The sequence below is a fragment of the Anabas testudineus genome, chromosome 8, assembly GCF_900324465.2.
Source record: "Anabas testudineus chromosome 8, fAnaTes1.2, whole genome shotgun sequence".
NCBI lineage: Eukaryota > Metazoa > Chordata > Actinopteri > Anabantiformes > Anabantidae > Anabas > Anabas testudineus.
This window is the reverse complement of record NC_046617.1, coordinates 12,245,915-12,266,647: the sequence shown is the minus strand read 5'-3', so window position 1 is coordinate 12,266,647 and position 20,733 is coordinate 12,245,915. Positions and strand designations below refer to the sequence as shown.

The 20,733-nt window shown below is 41.5% G+C and overlaps 1 protein-coding gene across 1 annotated transcript in view; it reads left to right on the top strand.

Moving 5' to 3' along the window:
* Nucleotides 1-15,568, top strand: part of sdk2a (sidekick cell adhesion molecule 2a) — a 77,867-nt gene extending 62,299 nt beyond the window's left edge. The window contains exons 23-45 of the mRNA XM_026363182.1: nt 849-958; nt 1,123-1,273; nt 2,668-2,905; nt 2,997-3,112; nt 3,254-3,443; nt 3,686-3,784; nt 4,189-4,383; nt 4,492-4,693; nt 4,778-4,881; nt 5,157-5,227; nt 5,338-5,473; nt 5,611-5,667; nt 6,085-6,186; nt 6,326-6,441; nt 6,568-6,754; nt 8,201-8,338; nt 8,965-9,126; nt 9,267-9,392; nt 9,502-9,666; nt 9,753-9,893; nt 11,050-11,194; nt 13,539-13,668; nt 15,061-15,568. Coding sequence (XP_026218967.1) covers nt 849-958; nt 1,123-1,273; nt 2,668-2,905; nt 2,997-3,112; nt 3,254-3,443; nt 3,686-3,784; nt 4,189-4,383; nt 4,492-4,693; nt 4,778-4,881; nt 5,157-5,227; nt 5,338-5,473; nt 5,611-5,667; nt 6,085-6,186; nt 6,326-6,441; nt 6,568-6,754; nt 8,201-8,338; nt 8,965-9,126; nt 9,267-9,392; nt 9,502-9,666; nt 9,753-9,893; nt 11,050-11,194; nt 13,539-13,668; nt 15,061-15,471 — 3,492 coding nt within the window. The 3' untranslated portion in view covers nt 15,472-15,568. The remainder of the gene's footprint in view (nt 1-848; nt 959-1,122; nt 1,274-2,667; nt 2,906-2,996; nt 3,113-3,253; nt 3,444-3,685; nt 3,785-4,188; nt 4,384-4,491; nt 4,694-4,777; nt 4,882-5,156; nt 5,228-5,337; nt 5,474-5,610; nt 5,668-6,084; nt 6,187-6,325; nt 6,442-6,567; nt 6,755-8,200; nt 8,339-8,964; nt 9,127-9,266; nt 9,393-9,501; nt 9,667-9,752; nt 9,894-11,049; nt 11,195-13,538; nt 13,669-15,060) is intronic.
* Nucleotides 15,569-20,733: the final 5,165 nt, after the last annotated feature.

Here is a 20,733-nt window from a genome sequence, read left to right as displayed (position 1 = left end):
GGGTTCAGTTTGACGCCAAACATAAAGTTTCCCATCAAACCCCAAAAAATTAAACTTGCTTTCATCACTAAAGTGAACTTTTCACCAATTCTCCTCAGCAAAGGTTAGTCTAGCCTTTTGATTCTGTCTGCTAATGAGAGGTTTGGTCACTGCAGGGTGGGCTTTAAGTCCAAATGCTCTTAAATGTCGAGACACTGTATGATGAGACAGATCCTTTCCATGCTCAGCACTGATCTGGCGAGCAATTCCAGCTGCAGTGTTGAACCGATAGCCCATTGACATTCTCCGTATCATCCTGTCCTCTCTTGCATTTGTCTTTTGAGGGCGACCAGCCTTCTTGGGGGACTTGTGTGATTTTGAGACGTTGTAAAGATGCAATGTTCTGGAAATTACAGATTTTACAGAATTTACTGGACAACCTGCTGCTGCAGGGTTTCAGTCACTTTAGGACGACCCACCATGTTGCAAAGTCAGTGAAAACTGGAAGGTTTGGCCAGTTAAATAGGATTTGGAAATTAGCACCAGGTGCTAAATGAACACAAATAACTGGGAGGTATCTGAAAGTGTTCTCTAATTTTGATCAGTGTTCTTTTTCAAACATCTCGTTTTTTATACTGTGCTTCAGAATATATGTAACTACTGAAATATCCTGAAAGTACTGCTGTTTTACTCCTGTTTAGATCATTTCAAATAGCACTAAGCAGCGACCTTAATATTTCAGGAATTGGTAGTTGTTTTCTAATTTTGATCTCCAGTGTACATGTGAACATGATATTTGATGTTTTAAATATTAGTGAACATATTTCACTTTAGTTTCCAATCATATTATTTGTCTTTATGCGTTTTAGATTGGTATAATAGGAGAAAATGAAGAGTGGTTGATGGTTCATGAGCTCGCTAATGAACCTGATGCTAGATCACTGGAAGTGGTGGATCTGAACCCTTATACCTTCTACAGGTGAACACACACACTCACAAACACAGATTCATAATGTACGTTACTGAATATGCTACAGTGTGCAGTCCACAGATAGATCATATCCTCTGCCACTATAGCACATCATGATTAAACTACCACCCTGAGATGATTTATCCACCATCAGTTGGTTTTCTTTGCCCCAGGTTCCGAATGCGTCAGGTAAATATTGTGGGCACCAGTCCACCCAGTCAGCCCTCCAGGAAAATCCAGACCCTGCAGGCCCCTCCAGACATCTCTCCTGCAAATGTCACCCTACGCACAGCCAGTGAGACCAGCCTTTGGCTGCGCTGGGTGGTAAGTTGTCACAGCTTTTTGAGCATTGGTGCAATGAACCTTTGAATCAGTGTGAAGTTAGTTGAGTTCTTCTAGATGTATGATTAGATTAAAAAATGTCTGGATGTCTAGGTTGTTCCGTTTTAGACTATTGGAATTGTATGCTGTTTTTTTTATGCCTTTGTATGCACATATGAGTGCATAAAAGCTATTTAAAACCAATTTTAGTTTTTTTCTTTTGTGGTGGTGATGGTGGGAGTGGTTGTTTGTTTTGTTGTTGGCAAGACTGAACTGGCAAAAGGCCCATGGGGTGTAACATTGTAAAGATAAGCTTTTAAACATCTGATTCAGGCTTTTTTATTTGGCCATTAATATTACAAGAATCCAATTTTTCCTATATCAAAATGTTTGACATTAAATGTTGACTGTCTCTTAGTTGCTTTTAAATTAATTGATTCAGAAGCAGTGAGTAATATAGTTGTGCACAAAACCTCAATTTCCAATTTAGCATACTTTCTATGTCCTTTATCTGCTTTTGTAAATCTGCTCTTGTACTGTTGGAGCTGTTATGTGATGAATATAGATAATGGCACTGATAGAGTGTTGGAAAGCTTCATGCACTCTGTCCTTGGTTATTGCTGCTTTCTGCGTCAGCATTTGGCCAATGGATTGTTTGCTACATCTGTCCATTATTATCACTGCGCCAGTGCCTGAGCAATGCCAGAATTTGAGAGACAGAGGAGTGATACCCCTGCAGCTCTTGCAGGATTTAAAAAGGTGTATGTTACCGGTATTTAACAGCAGGGGAGTGTCGGCTTTGGGATATATATAGCTCTACAAAATTAATGACACAGGTCAATGATTGTGGTGCTTTTCAAAAGCTGGGTGTTAAACTGTGTTAAAAGTTTGTGGTCCACTTTATTGCTGTGGTATGGATGTCTTAGTCAAGGCCACATTAATTTCCAGAACATAAATGCTTTCATAGAAATAAGCCCCAGTGCATGTTTATGTTATTATGGTCACATAACATGCTAATCACAGCGATCTGCACTGATGTATTATATGGCATTCATGTTTTATTTCCTTTTCAAGAAGTATTTAAAATGACTTATCATTTCAGTATTAGAATTATATTTTAATATTTTACCAAACAGATTGCTTAATAAAATCACTACCATTATTTCCATGCAATGAGTGTTACCACATTTTATTGAAACCTGCTGAGAGCGTTTAAACTCTCTCCTTGGTCGTTTCTGACAGTATTATTACGCAACAGCTAAGTATTTTAGCTGTTGTAAAAGGAGAGTAAAGTACAGCTTCTCATGGCTTAATGCTTTATTATGCACTCAGTTATGTCTTTCATTTTAATTTAACTTGAACTCTGTGAATAAAAAGAAACAAAAAACTTCTTACAGCCTCTTCCAGAGTGGGAGTACAATGGGAATCCAGATCTCGTTGGTTATCGTGTCCAGTACGCCAAAGCCGGATCTAAAGGGGGAGTTCTTTCCCATGTCATCATGGACCGCCTGGAAAGGGAGTTCACTATTGAGGACCTGGAAGAGTGGATGGAGTATGAGGTCAGAGTTCAGGCCATCAACGGTATTGGCTCCGGACCTTGGAGCCAGCCTGTCCATGGAAGGACTCGGGAGTCTGGTGAGTCGGGAAATATGTGTAAATAGGTCAACACAAATCACACAGATATGCTTCAAGTGCTCACATTATTTCCCTTTGCCTCCTGCTGCAGTGCCCTCCAGCGGCCCCACAAATGTGTCAGCGTTTGCCACCACATCCAGCAGCATCCTGGTGCGATGGGGGGAGGTCCCAGAAGCTGACCGCAATGGACTCATCCTTGGCTATAAGGTCACTCTAGAGAGCTCAATAACATTCATACGTAATGTAATGGAAATGTATGACGGTTCATCTTTATTATTAATATTATTATTATTATTAAAACACCCTTGTGTTAATAACTAACTGTTTAACATTTCCTTTGTACTTAAGGTTGTGTATAAAGAGAAGGATTCAGACGCAGACCCCAACTTCTGGACAGTGGAGGGCAACACCACCCACAGTGTCCAGCTAAGCGGTTTGGGAAAGTATGTCCTGTACGAGATCCAGGTCCTCGCCTTTACACGTGTTGGAGACGGGAGGAGCAGCTCACCATCCATTCTAGAGAGAACCCTGGACGATGGTAAACAGATCTACATGTGTTTTTCTCTGTACTTATATTACTTTTTAGGCAAGTATTTAAACTTACTGTGTACTTCTACCACTAATGCATTTTGAAGAGTAATATTTTTATTATTAATATTATCACTTGTTTAAAGTAGTGTTCCGCTGATAAAAACTGTATCCACTGATCAGTTGTGTCACAAACATAACGGTCTTATGTATGTGCTCATATTATCATTTTGGTGATTGAATGTGTGATAGTGCCAGGCCCCCCAGTCGGCATCCTCTTCCCAGAAGTCAGGACAACCTCTGTCAGGCTTATCTGGCAACCTCCTGCACAGCCAAACGGTATTATCCTGGGTGAGTAATATACAGACTGTTATTCATAATCTTATATATAATTCTGAAATGCAAGGAAGGCAAAGTGAGTGAGTGTAGCAGCGTATAGCAACAACAAGATAATTTAAATTGCCATAAATAACACACAGGTATAGAAGAAACATAAAGTAATGTAAAAAGAGACACATGAATAGGACCTTTAAGGAGTAATAAATGGAAGACAGAAATAAAATAATAGAGATTAATGAGGAGACTAGAATTTACAGCACAAATACAGAGAGCAATGCAAGATATGACCAGCTTTAAGCTCTGTGTGCTGGTCCAAGAACAGAAAATTCTTTAAAACTTTGCTATATAGTACCAATTCTGCAGTGCAGCTCGTTTTTTATGCAAGACCCTCTATTGATTGGAGTTTGTCTTCGTAGCCTATCAGATCACCTACAGAAGAAACTCTTCGAATAGCAATGCTGCTACCGTAGATGTACTGAGCCCCAGTGCTCGGCAGTACACAGCGTCTGGACTGAAACCCGAAATGGTCTATGTATTCCGGCTCACTGCTCAAACACGTAAAGGTTGGGGTGAAGCTACTGAGGCGTTGGTTGTTACAACAGAAAAGAGAGGTAAGTGTTTCAGCTAAATGTAAAATTTTATAAATTATTCAGCGCTATCCCTTAAGTTTGAGAGCGCGTCCGTGACCGCGCGCGTGTGTGTGTATATTTGCCCTTTAGCCCGACCTCAACCCACGAGCCATCCCATAGTGCCTCAAGAAGAAGTCCAGGCTCGCAGAGTGCTGTTGTCATGGGAACCAGGCAGCGATGGCCTATCCCCAGTTCGTTATTATACAGTCCAATACAGAGAGCTGCCAGACAGTAACTGGACTGTTCACTCTGCATCAGTCAGCCACGAGACACACTCCTACATAGTGGACAGGTAAATGATGCAGTACACCTGCATGCCCTGCAACATACTGTGCACACTGTGCACAACATGTGAACTGTTTTCCTCTCTTTAAAGGTTAAAGCCCTTCACTTCCTATCAGTTTCGTGTAAAAGCAACCAATGACATTGGAGACAGTGAATATAGTCAGGAGAGTGAGGCCATCACTACACTACAAGATGGTAAGCACCTGTGACTTCTCTGTGTAGACACGGATCAAACAGTCGTGAGTGATTGTTGATTTTCTGTGGCGTTGTACAAGAACACTTTCCCATGAACATGCCTTTATGTCAGTGTTTTGACTGTGGATTTTCACAATGAATGCTTAACGTCAACACTGCGTGTGTTTGCTCTCAAGCTATTCCCTACCATAGTGTTTGAATCATCTCTCACCCTCCACGGCTGCGTTGGTTTGCTGAAACCATTTTTTTTTTCTTTTTCTTTGTTTCTTCTCTAGCACCAGACAAAGCCCCAACAATTCTGTCTGTTACACCTCACACCACCACATCTGTGCTGGTCCGTTGGCAGGTAGGTTGGTGACGTTTTTGAAACTGTAATTTGTGAATTGAAGAAAGGAAAGTTGACCTGAAGTGGTGATTGTGTTGAATATTTGTTGATCTGACCTCTGCTCCTTGTAGCCTCCTTCTGAGGATCACATAAATGGAGTCTTGTTAGGATTCAGGGTCAGGTACCGGGAGTTGCACTATGATAGGCTGCGCAGCTTCACTGTTCGCACCGTTAACAGCCCCTCTGCCAATTGGGCTGATCTCACTGGTGAGTTTAGTTTTTTTTCCTGCTTAACCATCAACTACTACTTGAATACTAAGGCTTTGCTAACACTGACACTATTTTCTGAATCTGTGACCCATCTTTGTTTCCCCTACCTTGCCCATACTCTTTCCAAACTCCAGCTCCGTACAGTGTCAGGAACTTGAGTGAATCATCACTCACCCAATATGAACTAGATAGTAAGTATTATGTCTTCCTTTATGTCATCTTTCTCCATCTGTTTGCATGTCATCTGTTATTTCACAAAATATGCCATCTGTATAATAATTCACTGCAACCACACGTTGCAACATCCTCCCACTCAGCTGTAATCTCTGAGGGGCCACTGCTGATTCTTATGATGTGTATATGACTTTAGTCTCTCCAAGCTGCCCTGTCATCATTTCAGTGTGTTTTCTTCCTTTTTAATCACTGACACATCTTCCCCGGATCCCCAACAACAACAACCCTATCTTTTCATCAGTTTTCTTACTTTTTGTGTGATATTGTCTTGCCACAGGCAACACTATGACTGCGTGCCTCCCTGGAGTAACTTATTTTTGTTCTTTTATCATAACTGTTCTATTATAATGCTGCTATGGGTTCTCTCCTTGCAGATTTGAGTAAACACAAACGCTACGAGATCCGTCTCAGTGTTTATAACGCTGTGGGGGAGGGTCCTAGCAGTGCACCACAGGAAGTATTTGTTGGAGAGGCGGGTATGTTTCTTTTCTCACTGTGCAGCATGTGTGTTAGAGTGCTCACCTTTAATTGTACACATTTAACAATTCATTTGGCATATATGATACAAGATAATATCAGTGTTGTATTTGTTATTCACACTTTGTTTCATTCTAGTCCCAACAGCCCCTCCACAAAGTGTGGTGATCCAGTCCTCGACAGCCACACAGCTAGATGTCACATGGGACCCTCCTCCTCTGGATGCCCAGAATGGAGACATACAGGGTTATAAGGTAACAGTAATAATAATGTGTTTTTCTGTGTTACCACAACTTACATCATGCCGTTTTTTTTATTTTTATATTTCTATTGAAAAAACTATAAATCCTGCATCCTGAACTCTTCTATTCTGTTTATAGATCTATTTCTGGGAGTTTCAGCTCCAGAATGAGACGGAGCGTCTGCGTACTTTGTTCTTGCCGGAACTTGGGGTGAAGCTTAAAAACCTGACAGGCTACACCACCTACATGATTAGTGTAGCAGCCTTTAATGCTGCAGGGGATGGGCCCCGCTCCCTTCCCACCAGAGGGCGCACTCAGCAAGCAGGTGAGATACCCTAAATCCAGATGTGGATAGAGAGATTACAGCTGTTCGAGGACCAGTGACGTTTGTCTCGTTGCTACTATCTTCTCCAACACCACGTTGCAAATCATAGTCCTCGGTTTTGTATTTCTAATGCATCTCTGCCTTTCCTCTGACTCTTCTTATGATACTCCACATTATTCAAGCTCCTTTTTTGTGGTTCTCAAGTGCTTCTGCAGAGTAGCGTCTCAAGGCTAGTCCTCCCCCTTGATATACTACAACCCTTAAAAAACACAATACAAGACTTGCTCATCTTATTCACCAACAAATAGGACATTTTTTCTGAAGAGTTTAATTCTATGTGATATTGTAGAAGAGATCACAGTCATCTTGGCACCTCCTCTTAGCCAGGAGGGTGGAAGCCTAATGACAGCAGAGGAGCAATGAATGCAAAGTGCGGGGGACACATATAGATTAGCTTTCTGGTCGCAGCAGCACAATAACGTCTGTGTTTACCAGCTATGAAAAGTCCCTTCTTTGTGGTTTTAGCACAGTATAGCTCTGTATAAATTTCTCTTGTCTTTTCCACCCCCTTGAAGGTTATGACATTGGCGAGGGGTACAAAGTGCTGAGAACTTAAAAACACAGGCAGGAATTTTGACTCCCTGCACCACATGAAACTGGGAAGTGTGCCAACACAAGCTTTTGAGAATTTTATGCAGGATTGTGGCTAAATCCAGACACTTAGCTGGATCTGGGTTGGGTCAGAAGGCGGAATTCTCACAGCTCTTGTTCAAGGTCACAATGATTGTGGACACTCTTGTGTCTGCTTTGAGTTCGCTTTCTGGTGACTCATTTGCTCGACAGTCATACAGGATGTTTTCTTTTTCTTTTTTGTAATGATCTGAGCTGTACACCATGGGAACTGTTTTTATACACAAAAACATTTCATTTTTCATGCTCTGATAATGAACAATGACATTTAATCACCTTTTATCTTCTAATAATAATAATACTCTCCTGTTTTTTGTCATTTAGCATTTTGTTACGTTAAATCACCTTCCCTTCACTTCTATAGACTATCACAGCTTTTTGTGGATCATATTGTTCCAATAATTATTTTGTTGCCAACGTAATGCATCTAAAACTAAATAAGCTGCAAGAGTACTTTACTAGTACTTTACTAGAGTACTTAACCAGAGTAAGTCTAGATTACCAATGTGACTCACTTATACCAAACAAGAAAGATTACGTTAGAGACATAATTGTAAATATATTTAAATGTTTTAGTATTAATATTATTATTATTGTATGTATTTTGGTTTTTACATTCTTCCTAAGATATATTCTCGGGCATCATGCCCATTTGCAACCTTGCTGCTGAGTGTCCAGATTACGTTGTCTTTTGTCTCAGAGCTGTGAAGAGATCCAAATGAAAAATCACCTCTTTACCTCTTTCTTTACCTAAAGCACCCAGTGCTCCGAGCTTCATCCACTTCAGCGAGCTGACCACTACTTCGGTCAATGTTTCCTGGGGAGAGCCCAAGCAGGCCAACGGCATCATTGAAGGCTACCGCCTAGTTTATGAACCCTGCACCCCAGTCGATGGTGAGAAACTTTGCCTCGAGCCTAATAACTCCATGTCTTTAACATTCCTCAGCTGGATTTCTCAGTGATTTACAGCCTCTAGCCTCGTTACCATATTCAGTTTTAACTCATGCTGCTTAAGCTCATGCTCTAATCTGTTAAAGATGAGTTTAGACCCTGCAGTAATATGGCATGGCTGATAGCATATGTCTCTGGTTAGACTTTGCACCTATTTCTCTCTCACAATGAAAAACATGGCTAATAGCTGGCTAGGTGTAGTTGCCTGGATCAGATTGTCAAGTAATTGGGAGCAGAGGTGGAATGCTGAGGCTGCTGTGGTCTGTTGGCCATTCACTAATGGTCCCATAGCAAAACAGAGCAACAAAGCGAGGGAATAGTTGGTTATAAAAAATGTCCTGGTATGTCTTCCCATTTGGACTTCTCGAAGAAGCCTCCTTTAAATATGCAACAATGTGCAATTCCCTGTTGTGTCTGTCTGGTCTTCTAACTCTTCGTATTGGTGAAAGTGTCTGTGTGTCCCAGTGTGTCTCTGTTCATATGAGCAAAGCTTGGCTATGTGTCGCTTGTAGAAAGCAGCAGCTAGAGTCTTAGTGTTTCCTGTACAGACTCCTCTCCTCGCACTCCAGGTGTCAGTAAGGTAGTGACAGTAGATGTGAAGGGAAGTGCTCCACTGTGGATGAAGATTAAAGATCTGGCTGACGGTGTCACCTATAATTTCCGCATCCGGGCCAAAACGCTCACTTATGGTCCTGAGGTGGAGGCCAACATCACTACTGGACCTGGTGAAGGTGGGACTGTCTAATTCTGTGATGGGTTAATGCTTTGTCTGATGGTCGGGTCAATAATATCATATATACAATCATTTTGAGTGTCTTATTGACAGCATGCCAGTTTCTCTGACTATCCTTTCTCTTTTTTTTTGTTCAAGGAGCTCCTGGCCCTCCTGGAGAACCCTTCATATCTCGTTATGGCACTGCCCTCACACTGCACTGGACAAGTGGTGATCAAGGGCGTGCCCCAATTACACGATATGTCATTGAGGCCAGACCGTCTGGTGAGCTGCATAAACAAACAGTGCATGAATTCTTCGCATGAGTTGTTCCTCCATGATTACTATGGCTTTAGCTGTCAACACATTAACATCTTTCCCATCTTGCCTGTAGATGAAGGATTGTGGGATATCCTTATCAAAGATATTCCTAAAGAAGTGACATCCTACACACTCAACCTGGACATGCTAAGAGAAGGAATCACCTATGACTTCCGAGTAATTGCTGTCAACGACTACGGCTATGGGTCCCCAAGCATCCCCTCCCCTTCCATATCAGGTTAATTGCATTTAAAATAATAATTATAGCATACATGCAGTATTTGATGTAGGTTTTAGTATTAATATTGTTTGTTGTGTTTTCAGCCCAGAAGGTTTCTCCGTTCTATGAGGAGTGGTGGTTCCTCGTTGTGATTGCTCTGGTGGGCCTCATCTTCATCCTGCTCCTTGTTTTCATCCTCATCATCCGGGGCCAGAGTAAAAAATACACAAAAAAGGCCGATTCAGGTAGGAAACACAGCTGTCTGCTAAACTCATTGCTAGTGTCTCAGTTCCTCTTGCTGTCAGTGCAACTTAAGCAATCGACTAGAATTTGTCTTCCTCCTGGACAGCTCTGCTGAGAGTAGCATTGTAACAATTGCACATACTCTGTTTTATTAAATGGGAGTGTGAAGACTTCCACAATTAGACAAATTACCTAGGTTCTCTTACATTGTTTTAGTTGACAGGCAAAGGATGAAACTAAAGGTTACCAGTGAAAAAGGCAGATGAATAAACATTAATGTTCATGTTTAACTGCAGTAAGGATCAATACTGGGATTAATGGCTTGGCAGTGGTTTAATGCTCAGGTCATTAGTCAGCCTGAGTGTAATTATATAACTACAGCACTAGTGGCTCTCACACAGCTACATCAAGAAGCCAATTTTCATGATTGTGAATTATCCGATGTGACATTACTGCTACTAGAAGCTCTCTGTCTTCAAATCCAAAAACATAAAGTAATTGATGTTATTCAATATTAGTAGACTTGCTGTTGATATTTAGTTTTTTAAGCTGGTGTCAGGCCACCCAGCAGCTCAGAGTTGCAATCTACAGAGTGGTAAGAAGGGAATGACAGAGATTTGGGGGTAAAGAGTAGGAGTTAGGGTCAGATCAAGCCTCTGTCTCTATTTCTAACTTTTTAGCTTAGTCAGCATTTATCTTGGTCCCAGGGTTACTTGGGTCAGTAAACAGAGCTTGTCTAGACCAGTACGGACAAGGACGTTTTGTGTGGCGGTACAAAGAGGACTTTTTAGGCCCTCTGACCCCTACTCAATTCTCTCAGCCACGAAGCTGGCCTGTCTTACTGGACACAGTTTGTTTTACTAGAGGCCTGGACTGGACAGTCGGCCTGAGTGACTGATCATGTTCTGCTGCAGCAGTAGCTTTGAGTAATAAGATATCTGTACTGTATTTAGCTTTTTTTTTGTGTTTGTTTGCTTTTCATTTTAAGAAAACTTAATTTAACTGAAGCTAACTTCAGGCCATAAATGTGATTTGAAACTTGTTTCTGTTATTTCATCTTTTAACACTGAACAGCTGAAATCTATATCTAATGGAGGATCACAAACCACTCATTTTATTCCATGACCCACACAGTGTCGTCCTCATACCCCTGTCCAGGCAACCACTCCAACTGCACAGCGCTGCCTCTGACCCACGGAGAGATGGTGCGCCTGGATGATGGACGCTTCCCGGCCCTGGAGCTGAACAACAGACGCCTCTCAGTGAAAAACTCCTTTTGCCGCAAGAACGGCATCTATACACGGTCAGTCACCATCACATTAAGTCATGTGTTAATCATGCAGTAATAGTCAAGCATGTCGTTCAGCATTCACTTCCTGCAAGCAATGATTCCACTTATATTGGCTTCCATTTGAGAGTGTTACTGATACCGACTGGAATTAATGATGTAGTGTTTTGCTCTCCTCCCTCACAATGGCCTGTCAGTCTTGAGAGAACAATCCAAACCTCGAGGAGCCGAGCTCCTGATTTGAGCTTCCTTCCGCTCCCCTCGTTAATATTCAGTGTTTGTCCCAAGCAGCAATTTATATAAGGGGACAGCACAATACCAGCTAATTAGTATTCATGAGCTTCTGCATGAGCTCTTTGTCTGTCCGTCACCTCTTTAGACAGAGGGTGCTTATGGGTCAGTGCTGGCCATTTTCCTTTGGCCTTGAGCTCAGGGTTTCTCTGAAGTGCAGAGCTGTGAGAGCTATCTCAACATAAAGTACAACACAGTTCGAGGGAGGACGCGTCCTTCGATCTGTCGGTAGGCCTTTAGCAGAGTGTCTCTTTGGTAATGTGAAGGTAAACATTAGATAAGAAGAATTTCACAAAGTGCAAAAGGAATGTTTGGTAGCTGGACAGATGGTCATGAGGTTGTGTTGGGGGATGGGGAGTTCAGAGTCTGCTTCTTGTCACAATGCAAACAACAGCAAAAAAAAAAAAAAAAACACTTTAGTGTGCACATTATGGTGGAATGTGATAGAAGGGGTGTATTAAAGCCAGGAGAGTCTAAGCTGTTTTCCCCTTGACCAAGGAGGCCAAGTAAGGGATCAAAGGGCCTTGAGATCCTCCCTCTCTTTGAAGAGCTCCAATCTGGTACCATGCTCATTGCTAATGATCTGTGGACTAAGGAGGAAGAGTGGGAGGGGTCCCTATGGGATATTTGAAAGGGTGAGAGAAAGAGGGATGAATAAGATAGATAAGGCGAGAAGGAAAATACACTGCTCCTAAATAATTCAAAACTCTGGCAGCATTTTGTGTGATCGGTAGCAAGATCCATTGCCTCTCCCCTGCACTCACGTGGCCCCATCCTTTTTAATGTCTGACTCAGCCTTGTATGAATTCAAAGTAGGTGTCTCTCTCTCTCTTTTTTTTTTTTTTTTTTGCCTTCCACCGCCTCACGTCATCCTCTTTAACCGAGAAGAGACGTCTCTTTGTTGTGTCAACCTTTTCGTGGTCCTTGTCACGTTACGCCTTCTAAGCTTCTTGTTCTTGGCATTTAGCTCCTGCATATATTGTGGTACATATTAAATTTTACTCGAGAGGTCGTCGAGGTTGTCTTATGCTTGTCTATTCAGCCCCCGCAGACGACGTTTTCCATTTCACATCATTTGAACATTTACTTTCATGCCATTCCTAGTTTGTGTAATTCTTTAGTCTTTTTTTTTTCTCTGAATCCAACTGAGCAAACTCTTCTCTTAATGTTGCGTTCTCCCCATTGATGTAGCTCAGTGATGTGAGGGTAGTATTCCAGTTGAGGCCCTCTGACCATCCAATTCAATCTCAGCAGACCTTGAACACAGCAGCAGTCATTACTACAGAAGAAAAAAAAATAATTGTCAGCACAGATGTTTCTCTCTGGTTCACTTCATAGACTTAATGACTGGAGCCAAAAGAAACTGGGGGTCTTTTTACTTGACTTGCGTTCATAAAAGAACTTTATAATACTTTACTGAGCTCTGAGCCATGCTTAGTTACGCAGCTTTTCTGCAGGAGGTCTAAAATCTCTGACTGACTCAATCTCTACAGCCATTTAGCTCTAATCACCACAAAGAATCCTTTCATGAGTTGCTCATATGTTTTTATACAGAATCCTGTTTGCACATCTCATGGCAGTTGAGGTGAGCTGAACTCACGTAGAGCACATCCCCCCGCCTATGCTCCCGACAGATACATGGCAAAGATCAGAAAGAAATTGCAAATGAATGAAACCAAATATACCGTCTTCCCCGCCTTGTATATTAGTGACTATCAGCACTTCACAAATAACTCATTCTGTTTTTGTCTGAGCTAAGCTATAATTTTTATTTTAATAATCCATAAGTCTGTGCTGAATCTGTGCATGCTCATGCCACTGAACCCCCCGGTGGGATGTGAACCATTTTCATTTTTAGAACAATTTTAAAGGCTTTCATTAGTCATCTGAAATGTGTCATTCATGGGAATGACAGTGCTTTAATGTTTACTCATATGTGTTTTCCGAGAGGAAAGAGCTGATGATCAAATTAAACTGTTTTTTTTTTTCTTATAAAAACGATTGTCCTTCACTCAGTTTCTGTCTTTCTATCTCTTCCTTCTCTGTCTCATTTTCTTCATCTGCCCAGGTCTCCACCACGACCCAGTCCTGGAAGTCTGCACTACTCGGATGAGGATGTCAGCACTAAGTATAATGACCTGATCCCAGCAGAGAGCAGCAGTCTGACTGAGAAACCCTCTGAGATATCTGACTCTCAAGTAAGCATTGACCCTGGCTTGCAGCCCATGTCCTTTCTATGTCTAGAATAGTCAATGAACTGAAATTAAAAAGTAAAATTTGACAGTTTGAATTTCTCAAAGTCCTCCAGGGCAAAGTCGCAACCTTTTCAAACTCAAAAATACTTCCTTTATTTCACCACCTTTTACTTTTGTCATCTATCACCTTGATAACCTCCATTCTTTTTTGTCAGAATGAATGTTTCGCTAATCGCTAAAACTAGATCTGTCTACTTAGAAGCATCATTTCTTAGGATAAATTAATGACAGTCAGAAAACCAATCTACCTCAAGTGGATTACCTCAGATTAAAAATCCTCTGCTAGGCTAGTCATGGCTGACAACTCTGGATCAGTGTTTTAATACTAATTTCTCCCATGGGGAAGAAGTATCGAGCTGCTTCTCAGTCTCACGTCTTGAAACATCTTCACAACTAATTAATTTTCCCGCAAACAGGACATGTCATGTTAATTGGGGCTGCTGGGTCTCAGCTTGTTATGTGATGATCTGAACAGCTCAGTGTGTGTGTGGACACTGAAGAGACAGTGAGGTTAGAAGTGATGAGCGATGATGGATCCAAAAGTTAGAGAAACTGATTGTAGCAGATGCTGAACATCTGTCTTCCCACACTTGCGCGGGGGTCTCCCTGGCCAATTTATGTGGTACCTGCAGAGTCAAAACATTGTTCAACCCAGTTTGAACAAACACTGCTCTCCCGGGAGACACAAACTCGAGTTATTCCTTCCCTCCGTGTACCTTCCCACTGTTTACCTGCCACTTGTGCAAATAAATGGTGCTTCAACATCTGTTAGGCTGTAGTGTCTCAATAGAGCAGTGGATGGGCAGGCACTTATCCAGCACACAAATGCGCCAAGTGTGTAATGTTTTCTCTGAGAGTAATATGCTCTTCTTTTTTTTTTTTTTAATTGCCTCCGTTTCTCAGCCAGTGCAACGAGCTGGAATAGCGACAGGATTCGCCCACATAAATATTTGTAACACAACAATACAAGAATGATGGTTTAATATTTCAACAAAAGCAAATTAATCCTGTAAACACTGTCTCTGTCCAATTCTAGGACGCTCTTGTGTACGCTTATCACATCTGTGCTCCACAGAGCTATGGGTGAGCTCCTACGTGTGAAAGACGCTCAATAGAATTGGTTATCTGCCCCCATAGAAATGCACGTGGATTAATAGATTGTCACCTGTCTCTCAGTCGATTCTTCCGGCTGTGTTTTGACTCAGTAAGACAGTAGCGATAGTATTAGCCTGGATTTGTGTTCATGTGCATTTAATGTACAGTAGCTGTTGTTGCTCTCTGATGTTAGAATCGTCACTACACACTAATTTCTTCTAACTCTTTTTTGATTCACAGTGCAGCGACAGCGAGTATGAGGTGGATCAGAGCCGACAGAAGACCCACTCGTTTGTCAACCACTACATCAGCGACCCCACCTACTACAACTCCTGGCGGAGGCAGCAGAAGGGCGTCTCTCGTCCGCCGGCGTACGGCTACTCGCAGCCCGAGCCCCTGGTGGAACAAGAGTCACGGCAGCACCCCCCACCCGTGCCCCCTCTGCCCCCTATCCTCCCACAGAGTGCCCCATCCCCGCAGCCCCAGTGCCAGGGCCAGGGTACTCTGTTCAGGCCAAAGGGAAGCCGGACTCCCACCCCCTCCCTGCTGTCCTCTGAACCCACCAGCCAGCACAGCACCCTCTACCGCCCCCCCAGCAGCCTGGGCTGTGCCGCTCAGGCACCTACCGCGGGCTTCTCCTCTTTTGTTTGACAGACAACTTTCCTTCCAATAACAACAGGACCCTGAGGACGAGTCTTTGATTTTGTTGTTGTTGGTTTATTTGTATTTTGCTCTCTTTTTTTTTTTTTTTTTTTTTTGGATCTTTCTTTTTTTCTGTCTTACTGACAGAGTTGTTGCTCAATATTAAGCATTGCAGGCATCTTGAATAGTGCTTTCTCCTCTGTGAAGAGTGTGCGTGTATGACTGTGTGTAGTGCGTATGGTTGGTTAATCCATGTGATATGTATTTTAAGAAAAGACAATCATTTGAAAGTTTTTACGCGTTGCTTAATTAAACTTATTTGAAGGTTCAACCATCTAAACAAGGGATAAACAGAACCTGAGGTTCCAAAAAAAAGAAATCCTTGTTTTAAAAATACTGTATAATTGTTTAATATGAGAGCTTTATGGGAAAACAACCACCTTAGGACCATATAGAGTATGGACCACCTGCTGAGACTGGACAATGGACAAAACAGCTCCGACGGCTGATGACTCGAACAGAGGCAGTTGTGGTCACAGTTGCCGCAGCTCAGCGTGATCATTGTTAAAACTGCATTACGTGTTCACTGTATGTACATGTCTCATACTGTTTACCGGATATTTATATCAATCAGCTTCAAGCTCAACATTTCCAGAACATCACTAGTGATAATGTTATGAATCACATTAAAACATTGTGGCACCTTCATAGTAGTCTGGGGAATGTGTTGATTGTGTGCTGGTACTCCTGTTAATACACACGAACCGAGACGACTTTCTTAAAGTGCATCTGTTTGCTTTTATGTTAATTAGACTGTGACAGAGCAACAAAAGCAAGTGTTCTTGATTCAAATTATATTATTGCATCCCAGCTGCATAAAACAACAGGCTGTTGTCTGTCGAAGAAGTGACTCACCCAAATAACTCACTTTGATCGGGTTACTGAGGCAGAAAGAACATTTCTAAAAGGTGTGGCACATTATCAGAGCAGATTTGTGAACCGTCATGTTGATTTTCATAAAAGTGACCAGACTGAAAGCACTTAAAGAATGCAACCCGCTTGAAATATGTGTTTCTTTGACAATATTCCTGGAAAGACAGCATGTAATTGCTCACGTACGGACAGTACAAACTCAAAATGAGACTGCTTGTATTATGTATTTTACAATCTCACATAGTTCAGGAGGCTGAAGAGGAGCTCTGCTTAAATGTGTATGTATGTTTATTTAAAAAAAAACGACTATTATTTAAGGGTGTTCAACAGCAGGATGCAGTTCTTCTACATGAAACGCATCACCAAGGAATGTCGTGTGATACCATGTGTGTTCGACATGTTACGGTGTAACATGGCGTTGATATGATGACAGGAAATGTGCTTTATGCTCGCAGTACATTGGTGTACATAAGTTGTGACGAGATGTTTTGTACAACACTTTTTAAAAAGCTGGTTCTTTGCAAAAGTTAGATGGGGCATTGATGTGCCTGGGTTGGACACATAGTGTATAAAATTGCAGCCTTCGAGGTTCAGAATAATTTGTTCAATTCCCAACATGTGAACATCACTGTAAACATCATGAAAGAAACATATTCATGGTAGCTCTTTAAAATAAATTATTCTATTTTGCAAAGTTTTTTTTTTTCTTAATGCTTCATGAATACAGTCAAACTTTATGAACAATAGGATACAGTGCAGTATTTCAAATAAGAGAGGGATTCAGAATCCTGACATATGAGAGATCTGGCAAAGGTTTGACTTTTAAACCTTTCAGATAACTATTTCACAAAGACGGCCCTAAGTAGACCGATTTGCATAGTCTGGAAGACAAAGTGATTACAGGTGACATTTGATCCTACAGCGCATAAATGACTTGAATCTCTCAACCACAACAGAAACATAATTGTGAAGAATAGGAGCACGAGTTACAAAGAAGTATTTGAGGTAGAACCCGATCCAGTACAAGTATGCCGAAAAGCCGGGGGAGGATGGGAGAGTGTGCCTGGATAATCTCCTTATTTCAGGTTGGAAAACATTGATCTTAGGCGAGGCAAAGGGGGAGGAACAGAGGGATCAAGCTGGACGGTTTTAAGGAGAAAGAAAAAGTGAAGCAAAGGATACAGACAGTTGGTGTTGGAACATCTTTATCCGCCCTCATCAAAACCTCTAACAGACCGAAAAAGAAGGAAAGCTGCAGTATAAATCACACTGACACAGCTGTTATAGTCAGTGGATGGAACATCTTCTTCCATATATGGGTAATTTATCACTATTCAAATGGCATTACTTCTGGGTTATTGAGTTACAGTACATTACAGTGATGTGGGAACTATGTGGCAGAACAATAATAAGGTAAAATCTAACTTTTAAGTTAGGAAGGAACAGGCAGAAATAAGTGCAGAGGGGAAAACTGTAGCTCGTGCATAACTTAAAAAAGTAAAAATATTAGTAGTATTCTGATAATATAATACCTCTTTGTTCTTCAATGCCACCATGAGGATTGCTCACCTTCTGCCAGTTTACTGCGAAGTGGCACGCAGCATCATCTTCTCACTCACCCACACTCGCAGACAGACTCGGCTTCACATCAACAAATCAGTTTTTACATTTCAATTCTCTATCGCCTCATGAGATCGACTTATGCGCAACGTGTCCTAGTTCTGACTGCTCTTGTTGCAGTGCATCACGGCACACTTGCAACACAGCTAACTCATCTTGACTGGTGACTCCAAAATTAGGACAAAAACATGTTATAGAAGGAAATTGGAATGAATGATTTATGAACAAGGACTGTTTTCAAAATGTGGTCGTCAGATTTATCATATTTTACTCATTGGCATAGTATCATCACTGTGGATGACAGTCAGTGAACATTATGCAGCATAGTCCTGTTTTTGATAGCATGTTTAAATCCTTCAATTAGGTTCTTTAACAGATTTTTAGTTGATGGGTCAACATGGCTAAAAGGTTAAAGGGCACAGCAATCTGTCTACATGTTTTATGGTCTTAGCCGTGAGGCCTGACTCTTTGTTCATCACAAGACTCACAATGCACCGATCATATTTGAGCACTGTACAAGCCATTCCAGCACCAAGAATAAATAAGGCATTACACAACTCCTTCTCCATCTTCTGGCACCAGCCTCAGCCATGCTGAGAGATACACAACAACTGCAAACCCTTGCCAAAACTCTGAAGTGAAAGTTCTGGAAGATGTCCAGTCTGGGAGAAACCTCAACATCTGCCCTCTAAGCGCTACTGTAAGCAGATGATGAAACCAGGAAAAGAGCCAGACAGCTTGAGATTTTCCTGCATGTCCAAAATGCCACAACCGAGAATGGATTCTTTTCAATGTTCGGCAACATTAAACGAGTAGAGTTAAAGCAAAGGCCGAGATGTCACTGCACAAACCGCTTCTTCTGATGAGCCACTTAACAGAGCTGTCTGAGCTGCAGATGCAATAAGCCAAGATACAAAAGGGGGAAAATGATTGTACATTTACTTTCCGTCATTTGGCAGATGCTTTTATCAAAAGTGACTTACAGAGTACAGGGCAACAAAGGCAGGGGTAAACCTAGAGAGATGTGGACTAAAGACCACTACTGGAGGTAAACCACAATCTCACCGCTACACTATTCAGCCACTGTATACAGCTCCAAGGTCGAGGATACCTGCAGAAATGTACAGAGAGAGCAGAAGACAGAGAGAAGGTGGTTGACTGTGTCAAAGACTGCAGATAGATCAAGTAGAATTAAAACATAATTAAGAACTAAGTGATTGTTTTTGCTTTTGTGAAGCTGTGAGAAAATGACGCCAGCAGGTTCTAATATTTTGTTAGATGGAGCCTTGGACTTGCACTACTTCCTCTCAGCACTCCTGAGCGTGGTGCGTTGTTCATGGATCTGGTCAGTGAGCCATTAATTAGGAGCTGAGTTACAGCCAGGTCTCGAAGAGAGAGGGCAGAGACTATCCAGACAAGTTCAAAGTGTAGTGTATAATTTGTCAGAGGCTGTGTCTGTGTCAAGGGCAGAGAGGACCTGTAGTGGGGGTAGGGTACCAGAGGCCAGCGAAGAAAACCGCTCAGGACTGAGAGTCCTGGTTCTGGCTCAAGGTGACAATTGGAATGGGAGTATGTAAAGTTTGGCAGAGAAAGTGTGAGTTAAATGAACGTGAATTTCAAGCAGCTTGAGACTGAACAAAAGGACTGAAGATTGACTTGGTATACCAAAACCACTTAGTGAGTATAAAAGATAAAATTGAATTGTCATTCTGTGCATGTAGTTTAGGAAAGTGACATCTGCCCTTTAATAATTATCAGCCATTCACACATTTCTTTCTCTTAAACTGGGTTCCTACTCATTTCCATTCCAAAAGGGACATACGACTGACAAAGTGCTGCCTGGAGCACATAAGGTCAAACAAATTCTTTAGTCACTTAAGTCATCAGTGATCACAGACAGAGAGGACTACACCAGTTTTGGTTGGACATCTTTAAAGTGACCTGAATTTGACTAAATTATGCAGGTTGTGACTTTTACAAAAAAAAAAAAAAAAAAAAAAAACGAAACCAAAATGAGAGAATTTACCTTGAAGCAGTTATTTCACTTTCATCCTGTTGAAAATGTTTGAGAATTTTATCAAGCCTTGAGTGTTAAATAGTGGTAGAATTCCCTTTTTATAACTAACTGTACAAAAAGACACTATGGGCCTTGACTTAGATTTTGTTTGCTTGCCTTGTTCCTCACTTGTAAGTCGCTTTGGATAAAAGCGTCTGCTAAATGACTAAATGTAAATGTAAATGTACCTATTTGCCTTGTTAGCTTGTGTACAAATCTATTATACTTGCCAGTGGTGTGTCTTCCAGGTACCTGTTCTATTACTACTACTACAAGACTTAAATTTTGCGAAGGCAAAGTTCAAATACACAAATAGTACAACTAAGAAAAAATGTGTTGAACCATGACTACTGACCTGACCTGTTTAATTTCAGATACTACACTCCAACTTAAGATGACCTTGTATAGATTTTGCAAAGGCAGAAAGTTGAAACCCACTTTATTAGTGCTTCCTACTGAAAATCTTTAGGGTGTGTGGGAGAAGACTTTACGCAGCAGTCCGATCCCATCATCAATACAAGATCTTGGCAAGAACTTAATGCAACTCTGGACAGAAAAAAATGTGCTGACACTGAAGCTTATTGAAATGATGCCACTGGCAAATGTGTGTTGTAATCAAAGCAAAAGGCAATCCAACAATTTTTGTTTTAGTGTGTGATTTT